The sequence below is a fragment of the Capsicum annuum genome, chromosome 5, assembly GCF_002878395.1.
Source record: "Capsicum annuum cultivar UCD-10X-F1 chromosome 5, UCD10Xv1.1, whole genome shotgun sequence".
Taxonomy (NCBI): Eukaryota; Viridiplantae; Streptophyta; class Magnoliopsida; order Solanales; family Solanaceae; genus Capsicum; species Capsicum annuum.
Window position 1 is genome coordinate 210,756,098 of NC_061115.1, and position 24,626 is coordinate 210,780,723.

Below are 24,626 nucleotides of genomic sequence, written 5' to 3' on the forward strand. Positions count from 1 at the left end.
GCTATCATTGGGTATTTGACATTTCTTGATGAGTATAATATAAAATATAAGCACTACTAAGGGAGACTGCAAACTTTTAACTGTTGGGGTCTTGATGGAAAGGAATAAAAAAGGGAAAAAGGTGTCCAGGCACTGTGAATCATTCGCGTAGTCCATTTTGCGGTGCTCTAAAGTAGAGTGTCACAATCGAACCTTGTAGATTATTTGGACACTTCCATCTAGGGTGAGTCGTGGAAACAACATCGGATAAAAATACAAGAAAAAAATTATTTTTAGAAATATTGTACATAGCAAAAGTTTTTATGTACCGCAATACTTTTTTTTGTGGTGATGTCAAATATGAAAAAAAAAAAATTAATGATTACTTCAATTTGTTTTAAAATTTTACAAATTAGATAGTACTAAGATAATTTTATACTATATTGATTTTAGTCATATCCAACATAACTCATTTTTACATTGATCTTTAATTTAGCATGAATTTAAATTTATTGATTGAGATTTACTTTACTTTTTTTTATGAGTTGGGGCTAGGTCTTGACTCAAGATAAGTCTCGGATTAAGGTCGGGTCTCAGGAATTGTGTCTTGGGTAAAGATCGGATCTTGAGTTAGGGTGGCTCCTTAAGTCTGAGATCAGCGTTGTGTCTCAGGTCCCCAGTCAGGATCGAGTCTTGGGTCAGATTCAAGTCGAGGGTTGGTTCTTGAGTTGGGGATGGTCTCAAGCCCCGAGTCAATGTCGGATGTCAAGTCTCGAGTTAGAGTCGAGTCCTAAATCTCATGTCCTAAGTGTTGGGGCGAGAATCCAAGCTTGAGTATCAAGTCAAGGTCGAGCCTCGAGTTATAATCAAGGTCGCCCTTAAGGGTCAGACCTGAAGGCTTGAACTCATAACCTATAAGCCAAACAAATATTACAATTATTACTCCAAAGCTCTCCTTCACAAAATCGTATTACTCCAAGGTTCTCCTTCACAAAATTGTCTTACTTTTTCCTTATAAAAAGGCCACATATTTAAAAAGTTGATAATAAGAATGATCAACTTTTCTTTTTAATCTGTTTAAAAAAGAATGATCTCTTTTCTTTTTTAATAATATTTTAATTTAACTTGCTACATGACATGTTTAGAACACAAGATTAAAGGATATTTTGGTACATTTAACACAACTTTAATTTAAGATCAAAAGATTCAAAAATATTCTTTATTTTCTTAAATTTTGTGTCAAGCGAAGGAATTCAGTCTTTTTGTTTTTTGAAACGAGCAACTCATAGTAGATGTAAGCAGAAATGACATTTTTGTCCCTTTAAAAAAATGATTAAAATACTCCAAGGTGAACCTTGGTTGCATGCCACGTCACTATTGTTATCCACAATAGACTTATCTCAATCTTTTTCACGTACTGTCGTCTAACTGTCCTAATGTCAACTACATTAGTTGCTCCAACTCAAAAACTAACACATAAAATATCATTTGATCATATTCATTTGTGTTTGTTTCTCAAATATATTAATTCCAATTCTGTTATTATATTATAATTCAAATAGAAAAATGCATTCATCTTCCATTTCTCTATGTGTTCCTCCTCCAAATAGTTCATTACTTAACAAGTCACACAAAAAGTGTCTAGACAAACTGTCTTTTGCACCTTTGAATTCTCAATTATGTGGACTAAGGAATGAGGTTTTAAGGTTTTCGTTTACCCGGTTTAAACGATGTGAGCAACACAGAGTGAGAAAATTCGTTAGGAATAATGTTGTTTCAGGTTTGGTAGCTGAAAATGGGAATGCTCCAACGTTGTTTGATTATGATTTAGTTATAATTGGTGCTGGTGTTGGTGGTCATGGTGCTGCATTGCATGCTGTGGAGAAGGTATGACTTATTACTCCCCTCGGTCTCAATTTATGTGAGGTTGTTTGATTGGATAGAGAGTTTAAGAAATAACGGAAGACGTAGTTATATTTACCAAATTGCGTTTATTAAAGTCACTTCAGTGCTTAGTTTTAGTTGAATTTCCTTCACGATAGGGTAAAATGGGGATGGTGTCATTATATAGTTGCCAAATAAGGAAATGTGACTTTTTCCTTTGGGACGGACTGAAAAGAAAGGGTGTCATATAAATCGAGGTATAAGGAGTAAATTGATCTTATGTTATTTCTATTTCTTAGTCTAAGTTTGACTTGACACGGTGTCTGAGGGAGCATTTGGCCATGAAAATTGTGAGTATTTGAAAAATTAGTTTTTGTTTTCAAAGTGAAAAAATAATAGGAGTATTTGAGAATTGGTGTTTGATTTTGAATTTTTGTGAGTAATTTAGAGTAAAAAAAGCGAAGACAGCTTTTTGGTGTTTTTCAAATTCGTGAATGGCCAAACGTGCTTTGGACTCCGGAAAAAAGTAGAAGATTTTCATGGCTAAACACTCCTGTGAAAGTAAAGAATACTTTTGAATCTTGTGGTCTTAGACTAAAGATACGCAGAATGTACCACAATGTTCTTTAATCTTGTGGTGTAAACATGCCACGTAGAAAGTTAGAACTAAAGAGTTGTACAAAAAAAAGGAAAGACGTTCTTTTTGAAACGGACTAAAAAGGACAGTAAGACGAACTAATTGAAACGAAGGGAGTATGAATTAAATACTGAGAGAAACAACTTGTTTCTTGTTTATCCATCTGGCTTAAGATATTTGGTACTTTGATTGATTTTTCTCAACTTTTTTCTTTTTGCTATTTGATACTAGGACATTGTAACTCTGCTTCGTGTAGTTTTTGAATATCTATCTTTTAATCTCAAAAGATTGATTAATTTGGTTTGATTTAACTATGAACGTTAGTTAACTTGAAATGTCAAAATTGAGGCAGAAGTATGAATTTTGAACAATTTCATGGTGCAATGGGGATTCATGAATGGAAATGAAGAGTAATAGGGCATGGTCGTGGCGACTTGAAATGCTGCCTGTAACATGGTGAATAGTCCACCGAACCTTATCATTTATAGGAAGGAGAAGTCGTAATGAGGTTTCAGTAGGTGAACCTGTGGAATGGTCATTGTCGAACATGCAAAACGGAAGGACCAACAAACTTGTTTAACCACTGGAGGAGTGGTGGAGTTGGGGTGCTTTGGCTCTCTTCTTTCATCCCCCACCTAACTCCAGCGTGTGCTCACATGCGTGCTGGGTGATTAACGAAACCCCAGCATAGAAAGAGCCATGTAAAACTAAATTGATAGGCTGCCTCTCACGTTCCGTTCAGACCTTGAGTGTGCAAGTTCTTTCCATCTCATTTTGCGTTTTCTAGTCTATTCTTCACGTACGTTGATCTTCATTCTTTGGGCATCACCAATCTGCTGTAAAGTAAAAGTTCTTAGTAATATCCTTGTTGGCGTTGGGATTCTTTAGACTAGTACAGTTCGTCCCATATTCTCACCAAACCATGGTTTTTAACAGGCTAAAGGGACTGTGTTTAGGCCTTTTCAAATTGATTGTACCAATATAATCCTAGAAACATTGACTTACTATTCACTTATTTGCATGACGGTGTGGAGGAAATAGGAAGAAAACTAACTGATTGAAGAAAGAGAAAAATTCTACGAGCTCAAATCCACAGTTCATTTTAGTAGTTAATTTCAACCTCATGTCTTTGTCACTTCACTTGCATTAATAGCATTATAACCATTGAGCATGTTGGCTATCCGCAGTTACTTGTTTAGTTTTATGTAGCTGTGATGACTAAAAATTTATACTATCCTTTCAGGGTCTTAAAACAGCTATCATTGAAGGAGATGTAATCGGTGGAACTTGTGTAAACAGAGGCTGCGTTCCTTCTAAAGCACTTCTTGCAGTTAGCGGTAGGATGCGTGAACTTAAGAATGAACACCACTTGAAGGCTTTGGGTTTACAGGTGATTCCATATGTTATTCTAAATATCACTGCATGCTAGGGATGTGTCTGCAGCAGCGAGCAGTTAAATATTCGAACTTGCTTCTATTAGTACTCTGGACGAAAAATATTATCTTTCCGTTGGATTTCATATTATGGTGCTTGAAAACAAACATTGTTCAAGTTATTATATCAGTGGTAGCAGAAGAAAATATTATGCTGGCCGAATAGACTGATAGAAACATCATATCCAGTTTTAAGTTTGAATATATAAATGATATGACTTCTTAAAAGTTGTAGGAAGTTATATTACTAGTGGAATGATGTCAAACATTTTGATATGTCACAAAATAGAAAACGCGTCAAATAAATTGGAATGGGGGCAGTATACACGGTTACTTATGGTTCTATGAAATCCTATATGTCATTTGGTTATCGTCCTGGAGAACTTGGTATGCCGTTTAAACAACTAATCAGAAATTGACATATATTGTCTGTTCGCCGTACACTTCCAATCCACCTTCTTCAGTTTGCTTAAATACCTTACTTTCCTTTTTTATAAAGCAAATCAGCTTTGATTCTTGAATAATCCACATCACTTCTAGACTTCCTCGTAAACGTGGACGAGTCTGTTGATTGATGACTGTCTGCCGATTGATCAATCTCTTCCTCGTCTAATGACAGGTTTCAGCTGCTGGCTATGACAGGCAAGCAGTTGCTGATCATGCTAATAATCTTGCCTCAAAAATTCGTAATAACTTGACAAACTCACTAAAGGCACTTGGTGTGGACATTTTGACAGGAGTAGGTACTATAATGGTAAGTCAGCATGTACTTTGAAACAAATATCCATTAAGAACTTATTCCGGTTACAATCTTAATCTACACGCTGATGGTTTCAGTCTTTGAACATAAATATTTCAGGGAACTCAAAGGGTGAAGTACGGGAAAGTTGGTTTTCCTGACATTGAAGTTACCACAAGGGATATAATCATCGCTACTGGTTCTGTCCCTTTTGTTCCTAGAGGCATTGAAGTTGATGGTACATTTTCTTTATTCTTTCCGTGCTTGCCACGTTGTTGTTAAGATTCCTTGAAAATTGCCTGTCGATGATATTGCAGGATTTTTTCCTTTACGATGCAGTACCTTTTGGAAGGTGAATCCTCACCATTAGTCATACAATTCATATTCATTTTCAGGAAAAACTGTGATTACTAGCGACCATGCTCTCAAACTGGAGTTCGTCCCAGAATGGATAGCTATAGTAGGAAGTGGTTATATTGGACTTGAATTCAGTGATGTGTATACCGCACTTGGCAGTGAGGTAGTTTCGCCTCTTTTTCATTTCTTCTCAGCAATTTATTTCTTTAAGACTGCTGTGCTGTAATACTGTTATCTATTTTCCTTCTCTATAATTCTTTCGACTTTGAATGTTGTATCTTTTGAGCCGAGGGTCTATTAGAAACAGCCTCTCTACCCCACACAGGTAGTGCTAAGGTCTGCATATGTCCAAACCTCCCCGGACCACACTTGCGGGTTACACTGGGTATGTTGCTGTTGTTGTTGTCTTTGAATGCTGATGTTAAGCAAAATTGGCTAAACCGAACTTCTAGCTAAAACTTGACAGCCTTTTTTGAAAAGATTTGACCATTTTTTCAAGTCGTTTTGTTTCGATAGTGAAAACCAGAATCCATTTTTTATGCACTTAATATGCATCAACTTTTGAAACCGAAACTTGACATGGAACCTGAACCAAAATGTTCCATTTCTAACATATCGGTCTTTTCTTTCCTTCGTGATGTGATCATTTGCCTGGTATCACAAAGGATGTTGTGGTGACTGTTGTCTTTCTTGTTTCCATATAGCTGCATCTTTTTAACTTTTTCACAAAACATTAAATTTCAAAATTCTGACTGGTCTACACTGCCCACTTTGTGGGATTATTCTGGATATGTTGTTGTTGTTGTTGTCTACACTGCCATTTTAAGAACTCGCATATTGAAAGTTCTGCCAATTGCAACCTTTATTTATTATAGGATTCCTTAACATTGGTAATGTTCCATATATATTTATCAATTTAGTTATCAATAGACAAGGATAAGGTTTGGTTAACGGAAGGACCTACTTGAGAAGAGCATCAAACAAGAAACTGAGAGGTGGCCTAAAAAGGAATACCTAAATGAGAAGGAACTAAAACACAACTGTCTTGTCTTTAATTTATCTTCCACCAACAAGAACATTTCTTTTTTCGATGTATTGTTCCTCCCTTTTGTTTTAATGTTTTATAAGAATAGGTACGTTTACCCCAAAAAGAAGGTAGTTAAGTTTTTACATCTTATAGATGTGACTTAGTGTAAAACACAAACATCCTTAAGCTAGAGGTGTCCCAATAAGCCTTTCCAGAAGAAAGAAACTGGTCAACGTTCCGAGTTAGGCAGAAAGATTTAAACTACGTCCAAGATCCGATCATACCTCAAGATAAAATCTGGCCTATTGGCTGATTGAAAAATGAATGTGCCACTAGATACACAATTGGTTGTGTGCACTTTCACATATATCTTTGGGAGGGGGAGGGACTTTAGAAAAAGCTTGTGCGCATTAGTAGACAATAGTGTATCATTTGACAGGTAAACTTCTTGCTTCAAATTTTTACAAATTCAGTGAATTCGCCTCTCTATTTAGCCTTTCGTTTCAAAGCTGTTATCTTGAGTAGATTCGTCTAAAGCAATTATAAATCTTAGTATATCCTAGGTTCAGAACAGCTTAGCTTTTGACCTTTTTCGAAGCTGTACTTCATCTCTGCTTGCTACGAGAAATAGCCTTGACTCAAACCCAAGCTAGTTGAGGTCATCTATATGAATCCTCACTATCCATTTTGCTCCATTTGAACCCGTTTCATATGTATGGTAGGATTCATCGTAAATTAACTAGTTTAACGCTGGCTGTGTCAACTTACTACAACCTCTTTATCTGAACTTGGGACCGACAAAATGGGCAAAACTCACACAAGTGACTTTTTCTGAAATTAAACTATATCCAGAAAAATATTTGAGCACTAATAGTTGTTTAACCTTGCATTTGGCTTGTTTGAAATGTTCTTAGAGCTTAATCTTCCTCTAAAAGTACCTCAACGATTTTGAATTTCTCGTTAAAAAGTCAACTAACTAAGAGTCGTTTTTTTCACAGGTTACCTTTATTGAAGCTCTAGATCAACTTATGCCCGGATTTGATCCTGAGATTAGTAAGTTAGCTCAAAGGGTTCTGGTAAATCCAAGGAAAATTGACTATCATACTGGAGTGTTTGCAACGAAGGTATTGATCACTCCGTCTTATGTAACTTCCACCACAATTTTCCAAAATGTAAACTATCTTCCCTAATAATTTATACAGATCACCCCAGCAAAGGATGGGAGACCAGTTGTTATTGAGCTAACTGATGCCAAGACAAAAGAAGTAAAGGATACTTTGGAGGTAATACAATATTATTGCGCTTTTCTTTATGGTTTTTATTAAAACTTGTGTACAAGCATTTCACAAAATTTTGTCTGGAGGACATTGCCATAGGTTTATAATTGTTCGTTGCTAAAAGTTGAGTGATGCGATGACATTTTTTCGCCTAACTACACTCTGTACCTTACAAAGAAAAGTATTACTTTTTGGCTAAGTTGCTCGGACTCTCCAAAAATGTTGCCGCACCCATGTCGTATCCTCCAAAAATGCACTACTTTTGACGGATCCGACATGCACCCGATGACATTTTTGAAGATTCCGAACAACATAGCTTTTTGGAACCTTAATCAGTGAGTACCTCAATTGTTATTGAATGTATGCTTAGATATGTACTATGTATGCCAACATATAGTCTTCAATTCATGTACCTGATGTATGGTTTCAGAAATTGGTACCTCAGAGAACTATGAGATATCCTTTCAATGTTCAAACTTCAGAAGAAAATAAGCCTTTCGGATACTATGCATCATTAGCCATAAGAGAGCTGAGGAGTGCAAAAGTCGATATATATATACCAGAGATCCTATGCTAATGAATGTGACTAGTATCATCAGTTGAAATGAGTGATGTGACTAGTTTCATCATTTGAAATGAGTAAGCCACTGATGCTTGTGTCAGGGTAGGCTGCCTACATTACAACAGCCCCTTTGGGTGCGGCCTTTCCCACGTACCTTGCGAGAATGTAGAATGCTTCATGCACCAGGCTGCCCTTTTTCATCATTAGTTGAAATGTCAACTACTAGGGCCTAAGGGGAACAAAATGACTAACCCCGAGCTTAAATGTATCCAAGCGCCCTATTCTCAGCGACTCAAACCGCTCACTTTGATGTCATTCTTAGATCATCACACCTTATTATCTGTGTTGCTCGGACTCTTCAAAAATGTCATTGGGTACGTGTTGGATCCTTCAAAAGTAGTGCATTTTTGAAGGATCTGACACGGGTGCAGCTACATCTTTGGAGAGTCCGAACAACTTAGCTTAACATTGAGTTGAGTTTGAAATTAATCTGAGCTTAGGATTTTATCTGACTCATTGCCCCTTACTTGGCTAGAATAGGCATCTTGCATGTCAGCTTCTGCATGACAGACCTACAGTTAATGACTATCCTTAAATTCAAAAGCATTTATTTAGTTGGACTGTTTTCTATTATTTTCTGACTACTATTGTATAGAAATGAATCTTGGTCTAACTCAACTCCGAAAACGGGCTTACGAGGAGAGGAATGTCCAAGACTCCAAGTCCATATAAGGGAGTCCAACTTTTCTTCATCCCACAGATGTGGGACTTTTAACACTTGGCCTCACGTCCATGACTAGACATCTAGTGCGTGGACAATTTAATATAAAGGCCCAACATAAGTAAATCAGAGGACAAATAACATAAATTCCAAAAGTTTGAAGCTTAATTACAGGAGAAAGGTTTTAGTGAAAATAGGTCAAAATACAGCAATGACCCAAAAAAATTGAAGAATTTAAGACAAACTTTTGCTGCCCAAAATCAAGAATTCGACATGCAAATGGTAGAGCATGAGAAAATAGAGCATCCGTTGAATCAAGTATTGATACGCAAGTGATTCATATAGGTGGTACCCATTTTTTTTGAAATAAATCGTTTCATACATGTGTAGATTTATTTAGTTATTCATACATGTTTATACTTTAATGGTGATTCATATGAATGATATATATGTTATCATTATATGAGTATTATGGTGATTCATACGATAGATACACTTTGTATGATTTTAATGGGTAATACATATTATATTATGGTGATTCATTTGGTAGATACAGTTATTATTTAAACTATTGGGTGATTCATATGTTATTAATGGGTGATACATTTTATTCACACTAAAGTTTGATACATATTATGTTATTTAATTGGTGACATATTGTCCTACAGTGTAAGAGTGATTCTTTGTGGTTCAGATTATTAGTGATACATATGTCCTAATAATTTTTATACTCATTTTATTGTTATTTTCATTTATAAATATATGATAGATTTGACATATGGATCATCTTTTTATTTGCGCTATTGTCAATATTTGTGGTTGGCAGAATTTCAATTTGGTTGTGAAAAAACGACCTGCACACAACTTAAGGATTGACAGTGCACACAACATCAATGTAATAGATAGGCTTAAAGAAGTTTTGAAGGATGAAGGAATTAAAATTTTCAGAAGCACATGTTTTGGGTCATTTCTGGACCTCCTTAATTATAACTTTCAAGGATCGATAGCAAGGTGTTTGATGACCTTAGAGTATCAGGATCAACTAAGGTATTGTCAACAATACAATTCTTCGTTTTTCCATGTACGAATTTGCTATCACTATCGGGTTGAAATGCATCGGGAACGAAGATGAGTTCAACTATGTAGACCTTCCACCATGTAGACTACAAAAAAAATATTTTCTGTATTTGACAGCAAATGTGAGTTGGTCAACCTTTTTTTGAATAAAAAATGGAGAAAAAATCTGGAAGATGCGGTAAAGATTGGTATTTTGTACTTTATACACACATTTGTGTTCTCCCAATTAGATAAAGCCAATATCCTTGCCCGAGACTTTCACATAGTTGATGACGAAAGTTATAGTTGATTTCTATGGGGTAAATTGACATTTGCAAAACTAATGGTTTCATTTAGTTGGTCCATGAATGAGGTGCAACAGTATTATCGTTTGAATGGCATGCCTTACGCTCTTCAGATTTGGTGGTATGAATGTTGTTCCGAAGTTGATGAATCAATTGTCGTTCGTGAGAATAATTTAATCCCAAGGATGATCAACTGGAAAGTGGTTAAACCAAAGCCAAGATATGAGGATTTGATGGAGGACATGTTTAGTAAGGTACTATTTTTTTCAGTGATACTTTTGTATGTCTATTGTTAATTTTTAAGGTACTATTAATTTTTGGTCTTTTGTGTTGTTGTTTTTTTTGCAGCTTGTATACGTGAATTTATCCCCGTCACCATAGGAATTGAACCAACTTGATTTGCCCAATCCTCTGACATTTGGTCCAACAGATCATGGTGCAAATGTAGCACCGACTGTATCTGTACAATAAGAATCTGAAAGTACTTATCCGGATAAAATCATCTAATTCTACAGGAATTGAAATTCATGTAGAATTTCAATCGGATAAGTCCTTTCAGATTCTTGTTGTACAGATACAGCCTATGCTACATTTGCACCATGATCTGTTAGACCAAATGTCAGAGGGTTGGGCAAATCAAGTTGGTTCAATTCCTGTGGTGACAGGGATAAATTTTTGTATACAAGCTGCAACAAAAATAACACAAAAGATCAAAAATTAACTGTACCTTAAAAATTTACAATAGACATAAAAAGTATCGCTGGAAAAAAAAGTATCTTACTAAACATGTCCTCCATCAAATCCTCATATCTTGACTTTGGTTTAACCACTTTCCAGTTGACCATCCTTGGGATTAAATTATTCTCACGAACGGTAATTGATTCATTAACTTCGGAACAACATTCATACCACCAAATCTGAAGAGCGTGTGGCATGTCATTCAAACGATAATACTGTTGCACCTCATTCATGGACCGACTAAATGAATCCATCAGTTTTGCAAATGCCAGTTTACCCCATGGAAATCGACTATAACTTTCGTCATCAACCATGCGAAAGTCTCGGGCAGGGATATTGGCTTTATCTAATTGGGAGAATACAACTGTGTGTATAAAGTACAAAATACCAATCTTTACCGCATCTTCCAGATTTTTCTCCATTTTTTATTCAAAAAAGGTTGATCAACTCACTTTTTTTCACATGTGTTGTCGAATATAGAAATTTATTTTGTAGTCTGCATGGTGGAAGGTCTGAATAGCTGAACTCATCTTCGTTCCCGATGCATTTCAATCCGGTAACGATAGCAAACTCGTACATGGAAAAACGAAGAATTGTATTGTTGACCAATACCCTTAGTTGATCCTGATATGCGTGTTGGACCTCTAAGGTCATCAAACACCTTACTATCGATCCTTGAAAGTATCAAACACCTTGCTATCGATCGTTGAAAGTTACAATTAAGGAGGTCCAGAAATGACCCAAAACACGTGCTTCTGCAAATTCTAATTCCTTCAAAACTTCTTTAAGCTTATCTACTACATTGATGTTGTATGCACTGTCAATCCTTAAGTTGTGTGCAGGTCGTTTTTTCATAACTAAATTGAAATTCTGCCAACAACAAATATTGATAATAACACAAATAAAAAGATGATTCATATGTCAAATCTATCACATATTTATAAATGAAAACAACAATAAAATGAGTATAAAAACTATTAGGACATACGTATCACCAATAATCTGAATCACTCTTACACTGTAGGACAATATGTATCAACAATTAAATAACAGAATATGTATCAAACATTCAGTGTGAACAAAATGTATCACCTGTTAATAGCATATGAATCACCGAATAATTTAAATAATAATTGTATCTACCATATGAATCACCACAATACAATATGTATCACCCATTAAAATCATACAAAGTATATCTATCTTATAAATCACCATAATACTTATATAATGATAACATATGTATCATTTATATGAATCACCATTAAAGTATAAACATGTATGAATAAATTTATATATGTATCAAATGATTTATTTTTTAAAAAAATGGGTACCACCTATATGAATCACATGTGATATCAATACCTGATTCAACGGATTCTCTATTTCCTCCTGATCTTCCATTTGCATGTCGAAATCCTGATTTTTGGCAGCAAAAGCTTGTCTTAAATTCTTCAATCTTTCCGGATTATTGCGGTAATTTGATCTATTTTCACTAAAACTTTCCTCCTCCGTGTAATCAAATGTACCCGGAGTAAAACTCACAACTTGATTACTAGCACGAACACTTTTTTGTGTTTCGATTTGAGAAATTCCCAAATTGTATGAGGGTGAATCTTCGTTAGCCATTGAAAATCAAACAAATCAACACAAAAAGAAGTTAAACAATACATGGATATTGACTATTCTTGTTAAAAATTAAGTTAAAATCTACATAACATACAACTAACCTCTTTGAAGTAGTTGACAATTTTTGAAATTTAATGAAGTATGTTACTTTTCTAAGCGGTTGAAGTAGTGGAGACGAAGTTATCTCAATTGCTGGTAATTGAGAGAGATTTTAGGGGAGAAAATTGGTTTGGAAGGGGGGGGGGGGGGAATGGCTGCACGGGATAACGAAGGAGAGAAACTCGGTGAAGTGAGTTACAATATATGTATCAATATTAAAGTTGAAATCCGGGATTTTATATAAATTTAAAAAAGTAAGTATCGGGTAATATGGTCTCTTAAGTTTGGATTTTGTGTAATTTATTCTATTTTAAAAGGATAAAAAGGTTAACCTCATTTTGCTACGAGAATTCTTTTTATCTTAATTTATGTGTTTAGTCAAACACCATCACATAAATTAAACTTTAACTTTCCTCGTGAAATCATGACCATAACTTATGGACACAAGTTTTTTCCCTTCTAGATATTTATTTTTGAAAGTTATTAACTTATTATGTGCATGACACTAATGATGATTATCGTAAATATTTTAATATTTTATTTTACACATAATATACTTCTTACAAAATATTTGAGTATTACTACGGGTAATTTTACGAAAAAAAAGTGTACTGCTATAATGAATGTCTCGAAAAAAAAAGGCTATTTTAGTGAAATATTGTTCTAACGAGGGGCCGCTGGAGAGAGGTTTATATGTATTAAGACTTTTAATATAGTTCAAATAAGAAAAATATTTAATAAACAAATTTTTAGTGAATTTTGAGTACTATATAAATATTAAGAATTCTTACATTTTCAATCAAGTAAAAATTTTAATGGTTATAACTTATTAGGATAATAATACTCCCTCCGTCCCATTTTACCTGTTCCAAATTGGGATGACACAGTTATTAAGAAAATAATGATTGGTAATATAACTTTACCATTTTGTCCTCTTAATTGTGTCTTGTTGTTAGTTCCAATATTGATAGATGACTAATATCAAAGAACCATTTATATTTTTAATGGTACTCCTATTTGCAATATTTTTCAAGAATACTAATAATAAGGAGTAATCAATTACAATAAGGGTATAATGGGAAGAAAAAATTTGTCTTGCCTTGATAAGTAAAATAGCACAAGTAAAATGGAAAATCAAATTAAAAAATTTGAGACGGATAAAATGGGATGAAGGAAGTAAATAACAATTATTTGAGAAAAATAATAAACGACAATTTTGGCGATTGCAGAATCTCTTAATAAATGACAAAAAATTCAATGAACATTAATAAGGATATTAGTGGTTTTAATATGGTATAAATAGGTAGTTGAAATAGAAGATCTTTACATACTATATAGTCGAAGAATGAAACAATACATTAAATAGGCATTAATTCTTTCTCCACTTTTGTCAAATTGATATAATAGTATTTGTAATTAATGGTATTGATAGAGTTGAATCAGGTTGTTATTCACATTCCATTTTTAGTTCTTTTAGAATTCTATCTTCCCAATAACACTAATATATATCAACCAACTCCATCACCAAACGTTCAAACATACAAACGCTTCATATTCTATTTGTCTGTTCGTAGCGAAAGCTTTAGTACATCGTGCTAAAAGCTTTAGTGCATTGTGCTGAGAAAAAAAAAATGGTGAGAAGCGGAGATGATGATCAAGAACGGGTAGGCGGGGACTCAACGGAGAAAGCGTTTGAGGACGAATATGTGCCTCCGTGGCAGAAACAAATAACGTTGAGGGCGATGGTGACCGGATTGATCTTGAGCGTTGTGTTCAACTTCATTGTTTGCAAACTCAATCTGACAACTGGTATTATCCCTTCTCTCAATGTGGCTGCTGGTCTGTTGGGGTTCGCGGGGGTGAGATCATGGACGGCTGTTATCGACAAGTGTGGCATGTTGAAGCAGCCTTTTACTAGGCAAGAGAATACCGTCATACAGACGTGTGTCGTTGCTTCTTCTGGCATTGCTTTTAGCAGCGGAACGGCTAGTTACATGTTGGGAATGAGTCCATATGTAGCAGCTCAGGCGGATGCAGGAAATACGCCGAATAATACTAAGAAGCTTGCTATTAGTTGGATGCTTCCTTATCTTTTTGTCGTCAGCTTTGCCGGTTTATTCTCGATTGTCGCGCTGAGAAAGATGATGATACTGAAGTACAAGTTGACATATCCGAGTGGAACTGCCACGGCATATCTGATCAATTGTTTCCACACACCTAAAGGAGCGAAGCTTGCAAAGAAGCAAGTTGGTTGGTTGTTCAAATCGTTTGGGTGTAGCTTTATATTCGGGGCTGTTCAGTGGTTGGTTAAGCGTGAAGAAGAGTGCGGATTTGATAAATTGCCTACATTTGGTTCCAAAGCGTATGCGAAAAGGTTCTACTTTGATTTCTCACCAACATATATTGGAGTTGGTATGCTTTGCCCATACATGGTCAACATATCATTGCTAATTGGTGCTATAATCTCATGGGCTATCATGTGGCCGATGATTGAAGCAAAGGAAGGTGATTGGTACCCTGCCAACTTAGGATCAAGCCTTCATGGTATCCAAGGATACAGGGTATTTATCGCAATTGCCACGATGCTTGGTGATGGTCTTTTCCATTTTGGCTACATGTTGGTGGTGACAATCTTAAGTTTCAGAAAGAAGACGAGTCGTCAGAAAGATTCTTCAGGTGAAGAAGGAGGAGAAGAAGGCGATGAGGAGAAGGTAAGAAACGAATACTTCTTGAAAGATCGGATTCCCAACTGGGCAGCTGTTGGAGGATATTGTGCTATTATAGTCATATCTATGATTGCTGTACCCTTTATCTTCCACTCACTCAAATGGTATCACATTTTGGTTGCCTATTTAATTGCTCCTATTTTAGCCTTCTGTAATTCTTATGGATCTGGCCTTACTGATTGGTCCCTTGCCTCGAATTACGGAAAAATTGCAATCCTTGCATTTAGTAGTTGGGTTGGTTTGGAGAATGGTGGAGTGATTGCTGGACTTGCTTCATGTGGTTTGATGATGAGCATAGTAGACTCAGCTTCTGGCTTAATGGGAGATTTCAAGACTGGTTACCTAACCCTTGCATCCCCGCGTTCCATGTTCGTTAGCCAACTCATTGGAACGGCCATGGGCTGTATCATAACTCCTCCAATCTTCTGGATTTTCAACAGTGCCTATAAGTTAGGTGATCCAGAAGGTCCATACCCTGCACCATATGGTCTCGTTTATCGTGGAATAGCCCTACTTGGCGTTGAAGGTTTTGGAAATCTACCCAAAAATTGCCTCAAGCTCTCTGTTTGGTTCTTTTTCGCTGCTGTTGTCATCAACCTATTGACTCAGCTGCTGAAGAAATTTGAGACCAAGTATAGAATTTATCGATTCATTCCAAGTCCAATGTGCATGGCCATACCATTTTACCTTGGAGGATACTTTGCCATTGACATGTGTCTAGGGTCATTGATCCTATTCGGTTGGCAAACGTATAACAAGCAGAAAGCAAAAGATTTTGGATCTGCATTGGCTTCTGGTCTAATATGTGGTAACTCATTGTGGGGAATTCCAGAAGCTGTTCTTGCTCTAGCTGGTGTGAAAGCTCCGTTTTGCATGAAAGCATAGTCGCATAATCGCTTTTATCCCTTACTCCCATGTTTTAGCGTCTTTTGATTGTCTTTAACAGTCAAAATATGGTTATTTTAGCGTAACGTGTTATTTTTAAGGTGTGTTTTAAGGCGTGTTATTGTTTAGTAGCATTAAGACAAGTTGTGCTTCTGTGTATACTTGTTGTTATTGAATTTATAGATGTATTTTGCGTGTGTTTTTTTAAGAAAAATTAGGCCTACAGGCCCCATATTAAATTGTCCATGAAGCAGATGTCCACGTCCAGTCATGGGCACGAAGCGGGGGTGTTAAGTCCCGCATGTGGGATGAGGTCACGGTGTTATCAAAAGCCAAAAGCGCAAAAATGCTCCGAGGTCCATTGGCGCTTTAAGCGCAAATAAAGCATGGTCGTTAATGAAAAAAGGTGCAAATGGAGAAAAATACAAATACATATGTTTAGACCAAGACTACTAATTGTAAAGCATGCATTACAAATACACGGACAAAGAATTTGAAAAAAAAAAAATTAGGATAAAGTAAAATATCAATTATTTTGATGTCTCTGCTCATTGGGAAGGAAAAGTATGCCTTGGAGAACCTGGATAACGACACTGAAGCCCACATTAAGTGAGGCAAAGCGCTCAACACGTTTTAGGTGGGCAATTGGCAACTCCGGAAGAGGAAAATTTGGACTCCTTATATGGACCTGGGCGATCATCCCTTCATGAGCTAGCTTTTGAGGTTGAGTTAGGTCCAACAGCCATTTCTTTACAACTATACTTGATAAAATAGAATTGTGATCTTTTTATTAATTTGCCAGTTTGTGGAAAAAATTCGAGTGACCACTGTTTTCTTTTTATAGGTTGATGCAGCTCTAATTGCAACTGGTAGAGCTCCCTTCACAGAAGGTCTAGGCCTGGAGAATGTATATCTTCTCATAAAAACATGTACAATAGTCTACATCTATACCAGGATTTTCTGCATTCTAATGGTCAACTTTTGCAGATTAACGTGTTGACACAACGAGGTTTCATTCCTGTTGATGAGCGCATGCGAGTTATTGATGCTGATGGAAATTTGGTCAGTTGAAACTACTCTATTGTCGATATGTTTTCACAAGGCTGTCGATGTTATTCTTATAATGCTTTTTACGACTAGGTCCCTCATCTTTATTGCATTGGTGATGCAAATGGTAAAATGATGCTTGCTCATGCAGCCAGTGCTCAGGGAATCTCTGGTGTGTATTGATATAGGTTACTAATATCTTCTGTAATCTGTACAAGTCAAACATTTCCTTCAAAATCGATATCATGTTATGACTCACTACGACATTTTGTTATGAAATAGTTGTCGAACAAGTGTCTGGAAGAGACCACGTGCTTAACCATTTGAGCGTTCCGGCTGCTTGTTTTACTCATCCTGAAATCAGCATGGTTGGGTTGACAGAGGTGAAAAACTGAACTTTCCTGCACTGCTTTGCAATGAGGGACATTATTGCTAGTACTCATTTCACATCAAATGCTTGTAATACTGTTAAATTTATTGGAATCAATTGTTCTCCTCTGTATGTATGTGTGTGTATTGTGCATCATTTACAAGTTCTTCCTTTCACGCAGATATAATTTAGCTTGATTTTTAGGGAAAAGTGCGTTTTATACTGCATATATGCTGCACTAATAGTTACTGTGCCATGACAGGTAAAGGTAAATGCCATAACTTGTAGCCTACTGCCAAAACATACTCGTGAGCTAGCTAGTTAGCTCGTCGCTTTCAACATTTAATTCTCTTTACCACTTAGATTTAGCGCTCCCCCTCTTGATAATACTCTCGTTATGTTCAAGTTTCTTCGCAAACTTCCCTTCATCATTTTGCTTCTATTTTGTTAATAACTGGAGGAGGACGGGCTCATTAAGATGAGATGACAGTCGTACTTTGATAGGTTATTGAATGAAGAATGGGATAAAGCTATTGTATTAGGGGATCTGGAGCACTCTGAGGAGTGTCGTGATTTTAGGTATTGTAGGCGCTTTAAGGTAGAGGCGGTTCGCAGGATGCGTAGGGGTAGGGCGACGGGGCCTGATGAGATTCCAGTGGATTTTTGGAAGTTTTCTGGCGAGACCGGCTTGCGATGGTTGACTATTTTGTTTAACAGCATTTTCAAGTCGGCAAAAATGCCCGAGGCTTGGAGATGGAGTACTATGATCCCGTTATATAAGAACAAAGGCGACATTCAGAGTTGCAACAACTATAGGGGATAAAGTTATTAAGCCACACTATGAAGATTTGGGAGTGAGTGGTTGAGTTGAGGTTAAGGAGGTTGGTGACTATCTCGGAGAACCAGTTTGGATTTATGCCCGGACGCTCGATGACGGAAGCAATTCATTTGGTGCGGAGACTGGTAGAACAGTATAGGGAAAGGAAAAAGGACCTGCACATGGTGTTTATCGACTTGGAGAAGGCGTACGACAAAGTTCCTAGGGAGGTTCTTTGGAGATGCTTAGAGGTGAGTGGGGTCCCGGTGGCGTATATAAGAGCAATCAAGGACATGTATGATGGAGCTAAAACACAGGTTAGGACGGCGGGAGGAGATTTAGAGCATTTCCCTGTCTTGACAGGGCTGCATCAGGGATCACTCTTAGCCCATTTTTGTTTGTTTTGGTGTTGGATGTGTTGACGCAGCGTATTCAAGAAGAGGTGCCTTAGTGTATGCTTTTTGCAGACGATGTAGTTTTGATTGATGAGACGCGGGAGGGTGTGAATAATAAACTAGAGTTGTGGCAACAGACCCTTGAGTCTAAAGGGTTCAGGTTGAGTAGGACCAAGACAGAGTACTTGGAAGGCAAGTTTAATGACTTGCGGCAGGAGGACGACGTGGTAGTAAGGTTGGATTTCCAGGCGGTGTGCAAGAGGGGTAGTTTCAAGTATCTCGGGTCCATGATTCAGGGAAATAGTAAGATTGACGAGGATGTCTCCCACCATATTGGGGCGAGATGGATGAAGTGGAAGCTCGCCTCAGGGGTGTTGTGGGATAGGAAGGTGCCGCCCAAACTTAAAGGCAAATTCTGCAGGGTGGCAGTTCGTCCGGCCATGTTGTATGGAGCGGAGTGTTGGCCAGTCAAAAACTCGCACATCCAAAAATTGAAGGTGGCAGAAATGCGGATGTTGCGTTGAATGTGTGGGCTTACTAGGGGTGATAGAGTTCGGAATGAGACCATTTGGGAAAAAGTTGGAGTGGCTTCGGTGGAGGACAAGATTCGGAAAGTTCAATGAAGATGGTTCGGGCATGTGATGAGGAGGGGCACGGCTGCCCCGGTTCGTAGGTGTGAGCGGCTAGCATTGGATGGATTCAGGCGGGGTAGGGGTAGACCGAAGAAATACTGGAAAGAGGTGATTAGGCAGGACATAGAGCAGTTGCAGCTCACCGAGGACATGACCCTAGATAGGAAGATCTGGAGGACACGAATCAGGATAGAAGGTTAGTGATAGTTTGGGTCGTTGGGGTAGGGCAATCCTCGGTGGGTGTACTTTTCTTGTTATGCTACATTGTTGCATGCCTTATTACGTATTTGTTTACTATTCTTTGTTTATTAATCTTTGTAGGTGGATTAGTTATGTCATTTCATCTTTTCCCATGCTTTATTTCGGATTTAATTAGTATCTCGTGTCGTGAGCTGGGGGTCTATCGGAAACATTCTCTCTACCTCATCGGAGGTAGTGGTATGGACTGCGTATATCTTATCCTCCCCAGACCCCATTATGTGGGAATACACTGAGTTTGTTGTTGTTTGTTGTAATGTGCTCACAAATCATTCTTTCCATGGTTGATGGGGTGAACTATGGTGGAGAAACTGCTTTTACTTAGTTTTTTCTTTAACTGGCTTCTGCATTTTGCAGCCACAAGCGCGCGAGAGAGCTGAAAAGGAAGGTTTTGAGATAAGCATTGCGAAAACGAGCTTTAAGGCAAATACAAAGGCACTGGCAGAAAATGAAGGGGAAGGACTTGCAAAGGTTAGTCCTACTTCTCCCTTTGACCTCATTTTTGCTGTCATTTTCATCTAGTAACATAATCTGCTAGCTTCCAATGGCCTACTTCTGTTGCTCCTTTCCTTTAACATCACATGACTAGCAAAATGTTGCACGCTCTTGGACAGTGTTTTCACGGCATCAGTTAGCTAAAATGCTTGAGATTCATGTGTTCATCAAATGTCAAGTTCATACGGCTAGATACTTGGTTAGAGTAGTATTCTTATATTTAACGCGTATGCGATCTGACTTATGGACCCTTTCATCACTAATCTGCCATATTCAAAATTGTGTTTTGGATCGAGATATCCTAACTTGTTTTCTGCTTCTTTGATAACAGTTGATATACAGACCAGACAATGGTGAGATTCTTGGAGTTCATATCATTGGTATGCATGCTGCTGATCTCATTCATGAAGCATCCAACGCCATAGCATTGGGAACGTCCATTCAGGTTATACATTACGCGAAGCTATTTATCTCAAGTTTATCTAATTTCTTCCTCCTCCTTCGGGTTGGAACTTGGGCGCGCTTCAGTTTTTACCTCCTTCGGTCTCTCCATAGAACATGTCGAACTTTTCTCTTTTCCTGAGAGGAATGGATACTGTTGAAAGAAAAAACAGCAGAAAGTTGATTATGTTTCGTTCTGATACCTGGCAGGATATAAAGTTTGCAGTGCATGCACATCCAACATTGTCTGAAGTCCTTGATGAACTATTCAAATCAGCTAAGGTACGCGTCTTAGATTCTGGTCTTTTCGTTCCTGGCACATCGACATTTGCTTGCTCTGCTTCCAACCACCCCGACCCCCAACCCCCACCCACCCTACCATATACGCGTGACACTGTAGTACAGAGTATGTGATGAAGTAAATTAGACTAATCATTATTTGCTAATTTACAACCTTCCGGCTGACTAGCTAAAGGGAAGTCATGACCATCGCTTGCTTAGTGAACCAGTTGCTGTCTAAATTCTGAAGCCTACAATCTCTGAGGGAACTACTGCATCACCAGTCTAGGTAGAGTTCATCTTCAACAAACAGCTGAGACATGACGCTGATAGATTTGGATGACTTGCTGCATATCAATCAAGTTACAAATCAAGTTCCATGAGAGATTGATCCACTGATTCCAGGGTATTTTACTGAGGCCTCGGAGTGAGAGTGTGAAGCGAAATAGACTTAAGTGGTGCTCCAGGAAGCCGTTCATCTTGTCTTATTTCCTGTATTAGCTAGCAGTGTGTTATCCCATTTTGTTGTGTGCTTTTATGTGTCGGGGGGCTCTATCCGAAACAGCCTCGCTACTTCATTTGAGGTAGTGGTATGAATTGCGTACATATTATCCTCCCCAGACTCCCACTTTGTGGGAAATACACTGGGTATGTTGTTGTTGTCATCATTGCTGTATTATGAAGATGCATTTTCCATTGTAATTACACAATAGAGGAGGCTTACAAGGTTCTGCCTCTATTTATTAAATTTTCTTACCTCACTCTAATTTCTTTACCCTTTGTTTTTAAAGGAAGCTAGAGAAAGGAAAACTTATCACTTGACTTCGTGAACAGGTCATCAAACTTGAGGGGTGACTAGTTTAAAAATCCCATTCTGGTTTGCACTAAAGTGGCTTGAGTAGCCTCGAGGAGTCTGTTTATTCTCCCTGACCTTTCAAAGATGTACCAACCGTAGACAAAAGCTGCTTTGTTTGAAAAGCCATGCTCTTGTTGATTTCTTGCTGCAGCCTCGACGCAATGCTGGCTATCATCTCTTCCCCAGCATGGTTGAGATCACTGTGAAAATAAGAATGTGAAATCTACATTCCTTCCTTTTGTCATAACCTTAAGAACAACAATCAATTTAATTCAAATTGGCTCATATTATACCCCATCTCCTAAAGGATTCATTTGATCAACTTGTTATGCAAAAATTGTTAGGGCAACATTTCCACGGGTAATTGGGAGGGGATACCATACGCTAACAAGACTAGGGACCGGAAAATGAACTGCTGCTTGTCACACAGATTAAGCCACATTGCCAATGCAGTATGACTACATCTCGAAAGTGTAGAGTACATACAAGGTGCTGCAAGTTTGGACCAGCAAACAATCATCATATGCAAAGAATAAGCTGCTAAATTGTCATCTATAAAATCACAATTAGGCATACGAAAGAAGCCAAGAGAATACTTAAAGATTGCAACAATCTCAGCATACTAGGGATTGCAGTTCCACGATAAACAGTAGAGCAACTGAATAAAAGATGCTGAAAAACATTAAGTTGCTATCAGAGAAGGATGGTAACAGAAAGTCCCAACGTTGAAGTTGTGACTAATGCTCTCACATTAACATTTAACACCATTTAAACAAATTATCTCGCACAACATAGGATCCACATGCACATTTTGCCTAAGCTCAAAGTACCATTTGCATGTCAATATCTAGGAACCGGCATACAAAAAAGTACACACACCTGATCCCTTCACTCGCAGACTGGAATTCAATCGACACACATGGCACTATATCACACAGATCCACCACACGATTAATCACTCCGGGTGTTCAATTAACCTCAATGTGTTTCAGATTTTACACAGGCAAACACACAAGCACACACACTGCACTCTCACACAGACGACTCAAACAAACTGTCATTCAACTTGTCTCCCTTCACTCAATACATAAAGCTTCAGCTACTCACATACATCTCCACCTTCATTCAATGCATAAAGCTTCAGCTACTCACATACATCTCCACCTTCCAATAAGTGAGCGAGCAACTAGTGTTTTCTTTCTCTGTTTTGCCAATTACACTGTTCCATCACTGTAATATAGCTAAACAAAACACATCCATATAAAGATGACAAGACTGAACATGGTAGAAAATAGGACATGGTGAGTAATAACAAAATGGAAGGCAAAGACAATTGAGTAAACAGCAAAATTGGTTTCCATACTTGATGTAGCCACTATATTCGCATAACAAACAAAATTAAAACACAAATTTGGAAAATAGTGCCAGCAAAACAGAAATCAAGAATGCCATGAATGCCCTAATACTTTTAGATTAGTCTATTCTTCCGCAGCAGATTCCCCATTCTTCTTGTTGTGCTTCCTAGCATACCTCTGGTTCCTCAGGAACTTGGGATCCATCTGCATTCACCCAAACAATAACTTAGAATACAAAAAAAAAAAAAAAAGATGCACTTGCATATCGATACATCAGAAATCCCTAAATGCTTCAAAGTCTTAACAGCTTGTCTGGATAGTTGTTAGCTTTTGTATTGTGTTGTGTTCTTGGTTTAAATACAATACTTGCTTTGATTGTTACTTGTAGATTCAACATTTTAAAATGTATTTTTCACAATTTTCTTTTTATGAAGAGCAACGTATAAAACTTAGATAGAGTTTTCCAGCATCTAAGCTTGAAAATTTATCTTGAAATAAATGTTTGGACATGAAACTTGATCAATTTTCAAATAGTTTCAAATTTCCAAAACTAGGTCAGACTAGTTTTTTGGTTTTCGGACCACCCCTCACAAAAGTTCAAATGTTTTCCAGGTAAAATGCCTGTCCAAGCACAAATTCAAAAACTCAAAGGCTTGACCCATTTGCAATTTTAAATAATTTCAACCCCATTTAAGCTACCTGCTCATGCAGTTTCAACTTCAAAATCTATGGCCAAACAGGAGCTAAATGTTAATTACACTAATAACTCATTTTCTCAATTTACCCATTAATATCCAATAGCTAAAGCTGTCCAACAAACAGGGATAGACCGCCAAAATGTTCAGGATAAGCAAACACATCTGTTTGGCACTGAAGTTAATCAGATTTTCAAATGCTTTCAAGTTACCCAAAATGGCTCGGACAATTTTTTGGGTTTTTATTACAAAATTACAAACTTTACCAAGGATAAACTCATTTTCTCAATTTACCCATCCATTTGCAGTAATTAAAGCTGTCAAACAAATCGTATGAACAAAAAACATTCAAGATAAGCAAATAGAATTTCAAATATCTGTTTGACGCTGATATTTGATCAGATTTTCAATTTTTTTCCAACTTCCTTCCGGTAAAATGCATATCCAAACATAACTTCAAATTTCAAAAAACAAATCTTCAAAAAATCAAACTTCCAAGTTTCAACTTCAAAATCTATGGCCAAGCAGGAGCTTAAATGTTACTCCACCATTCCATATTAGTTCTCACACTTCAATTTGCGGAGTCGATTTCACCAACTTCCAAAGCTATATTGAATCAGAATTTAAATTTAAATGTTCAAAAACTATGTTTTTAATACTATAAGTTACCATCTTTCTCGTATTAATCCAATAAAACAATATCTTACAGTTGGTGCAATTTCATTATCGAAAAGAAAAATGTGACAAATAAAAAGTAACAAAGTGATTAATAATAGAACAATAATAAACTCATCTTCTCAATTTACCAATCAACACTCAATAGCTAAAGGTCAAACAAATAGGAGACATACCCCTTTGGTGGAGCTGTGACGATGCCTCTTAGGTTTCTTGATTCCATTCCTGTGAGCCTTGTACGACTGATTGTGTGCAGT

The 24,626-nt window shown here is 37.1% G+C and overlaps 3 protein-coding genes across 4 annotated transcripts; 2 read left to right on the forward strand and 1 right to left on the reverse strand.

Annotated features, from left to right (window-relative positions):
• Positions 1–1,400: 1,400 nt before the first annotated feature.
• LOC107871206 (dihydrolipoyl dehydrogenase 2, chloroplastic) lies at positions 1,401–21,941 on the forward strand. 2 transcript variants are annotated; one of them, XM_016718053.2, is made up of 15 exons: positions 1,401–1,866; positions 3,744–3,890; positions 4,553–4,687; positions 4,793–4,910; positions 5,068–5,192; positions 7,055–7,180; positions 7,259–7,339; positions 16,899–16,961; positions 17,042–17,116; positions 17,195–17,273; positions 17,384–17,484; positions 19,931–20,044; positions 20,400–20,513; positions 20,720–20,791; positions 21,623–21,941. In XM_016718053.2, the coding sequence occupies exons 1-15, from the start codon at positions 1,546–1,548 to the stop codon at positions 21,641–21,643; spliced, it is 1,692 nt and encodes a 563-aa protein (XP_016573539.2). In that variant the 5' UTR covers positions 1,401–1,545; the 3' UTR covers positions 21,644–21,941. The 2 variants fall into 2 exon arrangements, with proteins under 2 accessions (XP_016573539.2, XP_016573538.2); XM_016718052.2 differs by lacking the exon at positions 21,623–21,941 and adding an exon at positions 20,979–21,549.
• LOC107871205 (probable metal-nicotianamine transporter YSL7) lies at positions 7,259–16,957 on the forward strand. The gene is made up of 2 exons (XM_016718050.2): positions 7,259–7,339; positions 14,018–16,957. Exon 2 carries the CDS (start codon positions 14,075–14,077, stop codon positions 16,052–16,054), a length of 1,980 nt encoding a protein of 659 aa, XP_016573536.1. The 5' UTR covers positions 7,259–7,339; positions 14,018–14,074; the 3' UTR covers positions 16,055–16,957.
• Positions 21,942–22,982: 1,041 nt separating the features above from the next.
• On the reverse strand, positions 22,983–24,626 carry LOC107871208 (60S ribosomal protein L29-2; the record flags this gene model as incomplete). Its single annotated transcript, XM_047412696.1, is given in 2 exon segments — positions 22,983–23,203; positions 24,546–24,626. Coding segments are annotated over 2 exon segments (162 nt in total), but the record flags the coding sequence as incomplete, so codon positions are not given.